The 7,007-nt window shown below is 42.3% G+C and overlaps 1 protein-coding gene and 1 non-coding gene across 2 annotated transcripts in view; both read left to right on the top strand.

Moving 5' to 3' along the window:
• The window catches only part of LOC102441293 (SLA class II histocompatibility antigen, DQ haplotype D alpha chain-like), a 7,073-nt gene extending 2,363 nt beyond the window's left edge, over positions 1 to 4,710 (top strand). The window contains exons 2-5 of the mRNA XM_006107677.3: positions 2,433 to 2,681; positions 3,366 to 3,647; positions 3,898 to 4,071; positions 4,250 to 4,710. Coding sequence (XP_006107739.1) covers positions 2,433 to 2,681; positions 3,366 to 3,647; positions 3,898 to 4,052 — 686 coding nt within the window. The 3' untranslated portion in view covers positions 4,053 to 4,071; positions 4,250 to 4,710. The remainder of the gene's footprint in view (positions 1 to 2,432; positions 2,682 to 3,365; positions 3,648 to 3,897; positions 4,072 to 4,249) is intronic.
• On the top strand, positions 4,378 to 4,481 carry LOC111824392. The gene has a single exon (XR_002827474.1). It is a non-coding gene; the product is annotated as a U6 spliceosomal RNA (small nuclear RNA).
• Positions 4,711 to 7,007: the final 2,297 nt, after the last annotated feature.

The raw sequence follows: 7,007 nt of genomic DNA, 5'->3' as shown, positions 1-7,007 counted from the left end.
CAAGCACTGTAGTTCAAAGGGGAAGTGAACTGGAGGTTACCCTGATCTTCAGCGACTTTATTAACCATGGCTTCCCCAGGCTTTCTTGGTTTGGCAGGAAAGTTTTGCCTGCTTCTCCAGAGCACGTCCAAGTTCCCTTTTCTCAATGTCACTGCAGAGTGCCCTGGTCCGGCTCGATGTACCCCCCACAGTGGGCACAGGGTCAAGGCCTGCAATGACTGTAGGGCCCCATGAAAATGTTTTACTCTCTTTTAAAATTAGAAGAAAAAATGAACTTTTAGGGTAGAAGAAACTATTTTAATTTAGCCTGGATTATATTTGCCTTTGTAGCAACAGGGTCATAAAATATGATTTTTTAATATTTTTATGGAAAAATAAAGGCCCCACCTAACAACAGTGCTTAGGGCTCAGGAGTCATAATGCAGCCATCACCAATGAGTCTAACACTCATAGGATGCTGCTACCTTTGTGTCTGTCAGTCTTCCCCAAATCTCTGACATCCTGGAGAACAGTGTTGACATTTGCTACACAGTTTGAGCACCAGGAGCTCAGTGCTGGGACTCAGATGAAGAGATGTGCCATCTGCCACTGGAGGGAGCTCAGATTAGCGATGGGGACAACATGGTGCCCAGTGCAGGGCCACTGCAGTGCAGGACAGTGGGCCCAGCGAGGCTGTAACTGAGAGTGAGTAGTTCCAGCTGGCGCAGTGAGGTCTGTCAGCAGCAGCGTGCAGCCAGGACCCGTGCAGATGAAAAGGATAATCACATATATTCATGTTGGAAATGGAATCAAGAAGGTTCATTACAAGGACAAGGAGGTTTTGAGTGGCCAGCCAAGGGGGTCATGCTGGGTGGGGATGAGGAATAGATAAACTTGCAAAGCAGACATTTGCATGGAGGGACTGGAGATCATAATGTGGTCAAAACTATGCTTAAGGAGGGGACTTAGCTAAGAAGTTGGTAACTAAGCAGAAACTTCAAGAATGAACTGGAGGTGTCCAGGAAATCCTAGAAGATAATTTGATGAAGGAAAACAGACCCTTGTAAAGACCAAGGAGCATGAAAGGGTGACATCTGGTTTGATGGGCAGGTGAGGTATTTCTGGAGGACCCAGCACAAAACACCTATTGGCTCCTTACACACTGGATTTCCCTATTCATTAAGCTCCTCCCTGGCAGGATTTTACTCCTTGCCACTCACAATGTCTGAAACCTTGTTGATACTCAGGAAATAGGAAGGGAGGGAAGAAGAAGTGGTAAAAGGCTCAGACACGTCCAGTTACGCTCATCTGGGCAGTTAGCTGTGTTGATTGCCTTCTGCTTTGGCGTCACAGACAAGTCCACTGTCCATTCGAGGGAAGGGCCGGAGTTTTCCCTGAGTCCTCCACAAGGTAAGTGTTGAGTCAGAAAAAGGAGAGGCTTAGTAACGTCCTTCAAGAAAAGAAGACGGTGGGAAATGACAAAATCCAAAGTCTAATGAAGGTTTCAGTTTCATTTCAGAGGAAACCAGGTGCTCTCCTCTAAGGACCACCCTGTTACAAAGCAGAGACCTTAGCCCTGGCTTGTTGCTCAGTGGTTAGAGTGTTGACATGCCCATGGAAAGGTCATCAGTTTGATTCTTGGTCAAGGGCAGGTACCTGAGTTGCAGGTTCAATCCCCAGAGCCACCTGCGAGAGGCAACCAATTGGTCTGAGAGGTTTCTCTCTCTCTATCTTTCTCCCACTTCCCTCCCTCCGACTCTGTCTTAAAAAAAAATCAATGGAAAAAATATCCTCAGGTGAGGATTAACAAAACAACAAAAACCAAAAAAAATAACAGAGACCTTAGAAGCATTCTTTACTTTTTATGTGTTTTGTGATATTGTCACTGCCCTTATCCTACTCTTTCTTAGTCCCTAAAATATAGGCAATTTTTTAAAAATGATATCAGGTGTGCTTATGTTGGTTAAAAAAAAATAAAAGGAGGAAGGAAAACTTGTGTAGCACATGTTCTATTCTGAGCCAGTCCTGAGGGGAGAGGACCCACAATGAATGTGTTATTAACCGATGAAGAAATTGAGAGAGAAAACTTATGAAGCAGAGGGAGGGAAACTGAATCTCTGGGAAAGAAAACTAAAGCCATGGTCATTCATTAATTCCTTGTTCTGCCAATTTCAGTATTTATCTGAGATGCCAGGCACTGAGCTAGGCAGGCCAGGAATAGCAGTGAACAGGCCTGTGGAATTCTGTTCCTGTGACAGGAGCAACCGCAGGAGTGGAGAGGCAGCTGGATTCTAACAGGACAGGCAGGGGAGGGAGCAGGCGCTGGGAATTGTCTGTGGGTTGTGCTGAAAGTACAGTCCACAATGTTTGCATGTGCGTTTCTTGCCACTTTGTTTAACGAAATCCTTTCTCTCCTGTGTTTTGCACCTCCCTGCTTCCACCTCACTCATCAGCTGACCACGTTAGGGCCTATGGCATAAATGTCTACCCCTACTACGGTTCCTCGGGCCAGTACACCCATGAATCTGATGGAGATGAGGAGTTCTACGTGGACCTGGACAAGAAGGAGACTGTCTGGCAGCTGCCTATGTTTAGTGAATTTAGAAATTTTGACCCTCAGGTTGCACTGAGAAACATGGCTATTGCAAACTACACCCTGGGCATCCTGATTAAAAGCTCCAACTCTACCGCTGCTCCCAATAGTGTGTGTCCACCATCCTGTGTCTTTACTGAATCTACCCTTCATACCAGGCCTCACTCCCTTCTTGCCTCAGATAGATCCCTTCACTCTATAAAATGCTCTCCTTTCCAAGGAGTCCCAGATCTTCTCATGGTATTTGCTGAACCCTCATTCTCTCCCTTCTTACAAATCACATATTTCCATAAGATACAGAGATTCTAGCTCCCCTATGCAATTCTCGACTCATTCAAGGAGGGGTCCCTTAGACGCCCTACCCTAACAGGGCCACAGAATGAAAGGCCTGGGATGACATGTAGGCTGTGTATAGCGCTGTGATGGTGACCTATGACACGGGTGTCAGAGGTGACATGCGACTCATTTTTTTGGTGAATTTTTCTTTGTTAAATGGCATTTAAATATATAAAATAAACATCTAAAATATAAATCTTTGTTTTACTATGGTTGCAAATATCAAAAAATTTCTATATGTGACACGGCACCAGAGTTAAGTTAGGGTTTTTCAAAATGCTGACATGCCGAGCTCAAAATGTTCGACATTACTGGTATAGGGGCTCACAAGCAGAGGGAACAAGAGCATCTCCTCTCTCCAATGGGGAAACGTTGGTGGGAGACCCCTCCAGGAGGCAGGGACCCTCAGGGCAGAGCTGCCCACGATTCTAAACCCAGTGCTGCTTCCTCACCGCAGAGGTTCCTGAGGTGACTGTGTTTCCCAAGTCTCCCGTGGAGCTGGGCCAGCCCAACACCCTCATCTGTGCCGTGGACAACATCTTCCCTCCTGTGATCAACATCTTGTGGCTGACCAACGGGCACTCAGTCACACAGGGTGTTTCTGAAACCAGCTTCCTGTCCAAGAGGGATCATTCCTTCCTCAAGATCAGTTACCTCACCTTCCTCCCTTCTGCTGACGACGTCTATGACTGCAAGGTGGAGCACTGGGGGCTGGACCAGCCACTCCTGAAGCACTGGGGTGGGTATGAGCCCCACGCCTTCTGGTGCCTTTTCACTGTCAAGTCAGACACTCTGCATTTTAGCTCTTGAATATCATGGCCCAAAGCCTATTTTCTACACTTCAAGGATTTCTGATGGTAAACTTTATTATTCTCCCTAAACCTGGAGCCAAGTCTTTGTAGAACCAGCACCACCCCTCCCACCCCATCTTGTACACATGCTGTGAGCCAACATTCCGCATTCTGACCTCCATCACCTCACTCCCACAGAGCCCGAGATTCCAGCCCCCATGTCAGAGCTGACAGAGACAGTGGTCTATGCCCTGGGGCTGGCAGTGGGCCTCGTGGGCATCGTCACGGGCACCGTCTTCATTATCCAGGGCCTGCCCCCAGGTGGTGCCTCCAGACACCAAGGGCCCTTGTGAGTCACACTCCAGAAGGAAGGTAAGGATTCCCATGTGTTAGAACTGGGACCGGGAGACACAGGACAGGAGGAAGGAGAGTGGGAAGAGATTGTGGACACAACTGTGGTTGAAAAGTGCTAGTACAATTGGGAAACAGCATGAAGATAACATAGGAGCCCCTGAGACCTATGAATCTCATGTCTGTCCTGTTACTGCAGGTGTGTTGTCAATCTTAAGAGCAAAGGAGTGAACATGCTGGGTGACCTGGCACTATTCGCTGGCGACAGAATTTGAATAACCTTGATATGCAGGCAGGGCCTTAAGATGGTGTACAAATACCTTGCTAGTGCTCCCTTCAGCAGCACATTTACCAAAATCAGAACAACACTGAGATTAGCATGGTCCCTGCGTAAGCATGACACACACATTATTGAAGCATTCCATGATCTTTTACATAAATGCCTAACCACCGTGCTGTACACCTGAAACTAATATAAAACAATATTGACTGTCAACTGTAATTGAAAATTAAAAACAAAAAATTTGCTAGTTATAAGCATAATTAATTAAAAGCAATGGATCCCATTATATGAAAGGCACTTTTGTGTTTTGAGCCCTTTAATGATTTAGGAGATTCAAACGTGAAGCTATGGATAAATTTCTTTTCATACAATAATTGGAAGGTTTCCTTTCCTCTCTAGAATGAGAGAACTTGAGATTGGGTTAGGCTGAGAGAACAGGTAGGGTAGAGTAGTCAGTGACATATTCTTGGTGAAGGGTTTGCTAAGAGAACTCCTAGAGCAAAAAGTTGTAATATGTGGCTTTAGCTTTTACTCTCTAATAAAAGATATCTCCCATCCATATGGCCAATAAACTTTAAGTCGAGGAATGTTATATGCAACATATTTTTATGTATGCCTACTTTTGGGAAGAGGTAGGAAAGATTCAAGAAAAAAAAGCTACCTGGATGGAAGTAAGAGAGTAATTAAAAATGTACACTAAAATTGGTACTTGCAGGGAATCAGAACCAGAACATCATGACAGTGTAAGTAACAGAGCACAGAGCATTTTTAGGGCCATAAAGCAATTCTGTATGATACCATAATGGTGCACACATGCCATTATACCTTTGCCCAAACCCATCTAATGTACAACACCAAGAATGGACCCTAATGTAAACCATAGACTCTGGGTGATAATGATGTGTCAATGTAGGCTCATCCGTTGTAACAGATGTACCATTTTGGTGGGAAATTTTAACAATGGAGGAGGTTGTGCCTGTGAGGGCACAGGGTGTACATGGGAAATATTTGTATTTTCTTCTCAATTTTGCTAAAATTACTATAGAGTGCATTGAGCAAAAGATCAGCAATCATGATCCCAAATGTATAAAATAAAAATATTGATAAGGAAAAATATATAGGTCACCTGAAAATGCACAAAAATGCTGAGAAGAGTTTTAAATTTCAATGATTCATGAGGTAAGAACTTGGCATTTTGGAGGAGTGTGTGTGTGTGTGTGTGTGTGTGTGTGTGTGTATGTTACTGTAATATAAGGCTTATATTGAATGTCATTATGACCAGTGTCCCAGAAATACACAAATTCTGCCCTACTCAGACTCCTTCCCCATGAAGTACTTGGAAAAACAAACTTATTGTTAGTTGCATTTTATTAAAGGAATTCATTTTTTATAATTTCATATTATTTTAGAATAGCAATATTAACTCTAAAAATAAGAGCAATCATTTATTTTTATCAACTGGAAATTAAAAGGAGGGTCATCATATAACATTACTATAAACAAAGTTGGAAATCAGTCCTTATTATTTTGAATTATGTTATTCTTGAAAATTTTTGAGTTATTTGAATTATTGTAGATTTTGTACATAAAGTATGACTTTATTAGTATTTACTATCATACCACTTAAAGGCAACATAATTTTTAAATTACATAAAATATATCATGATTGTATTTACCACATAAAAAGTAGATATTTTGAATGGTTAAATTTTTTCTTACACATCAAATACTTTAAAGTCAAACGCACATAATCAGCAGTCAAAAGGTGTTAATTATTGGTGCTAATATTACTTTCTGGAACCCTGGGTACAATTTCATAGTAAATGACATCACAGGGATGCCACTAAAAAAATCCAGAATAGGGGCAGTTCCACTATTTAGAACTAGGCAAACAACGATTTGTTCAGCAAATAGCTTGCAAGGAAGACTAGAGAACAGAGAAACCATACATTTAACAAACTGAAGAAACATATCAACTAAATGTTAGGCTTTGTTTGGACTCATTCAAACAAAACAACTGTTGCAAAATTTTTCTGAGACAGTCAGAAAAACTAATCACTTACTGTTTTAAGGGGTTACTTATCTAATTTTAGGTGTGGTAATGACATGGTTGCCATGTTTCTAAAAAGACATTATACTGTAGATTTTCATAATAAATTATGAGTAAAAATGATATGATGTCTGAGATTACTTCAAAATAATGCAGTGATCATGTAATATTAAGTAATTGGTATACAAAATTGCCCATGAATTGATCATTGTTAAAGCTGGACTGTTGATACATGGCACTGTTCTCTCTACTGCTTTATATAGTTGAATTTTCCATAATACAAAAAATGTTTAAGCAAGAAAGCCAAAATATAGGCAGAGAAGCATTCTGTTTGAAGATATGTTAGTTTTGAAGGTTTTCCAAATTTTTATCACACTTAGGAAACCCTGAGTATCCAAATTCAGCTGTAGACCATAGAACCTTAGGAACATAACCCTAAACAATGTGTGTGCTGCCCTGGCCAAGTGGCTCAGTTGGTTGGAGCATCATCCCATGCACCAAATGGTTGCGGGTTTGATCCCTCAATCAAGGCACTACTTAGGTGTGGGTTTGATCCCTTGTCGGGTGTGTGTGTGAGGCAACCAATTGATGTTTCTCTCTCACAGTTTCTCTCTCACATCCATG

Source organism: Myotis lucifugus, unplaced genomic scaffold (genome assembly GCF_000147115.1).
Source record: "Myotis lucifugus unplaced genomic scaffold, Myoluc2.0 scaffold_1342, whole genome shotgun sequence".
In the NCBI taxonomy this organism is placed as follows: Eukaryota; Metazoa; Chordata; class Mammalia; order Chiroptera; family Vespertilionidae; genus Myotis; species Myotis lucifugus.
The sequence above is the reverse complement of the archived record's forward strand: the minus strand, read 5'-3'. Positions and strand labels throughout refer to the sequence as shown.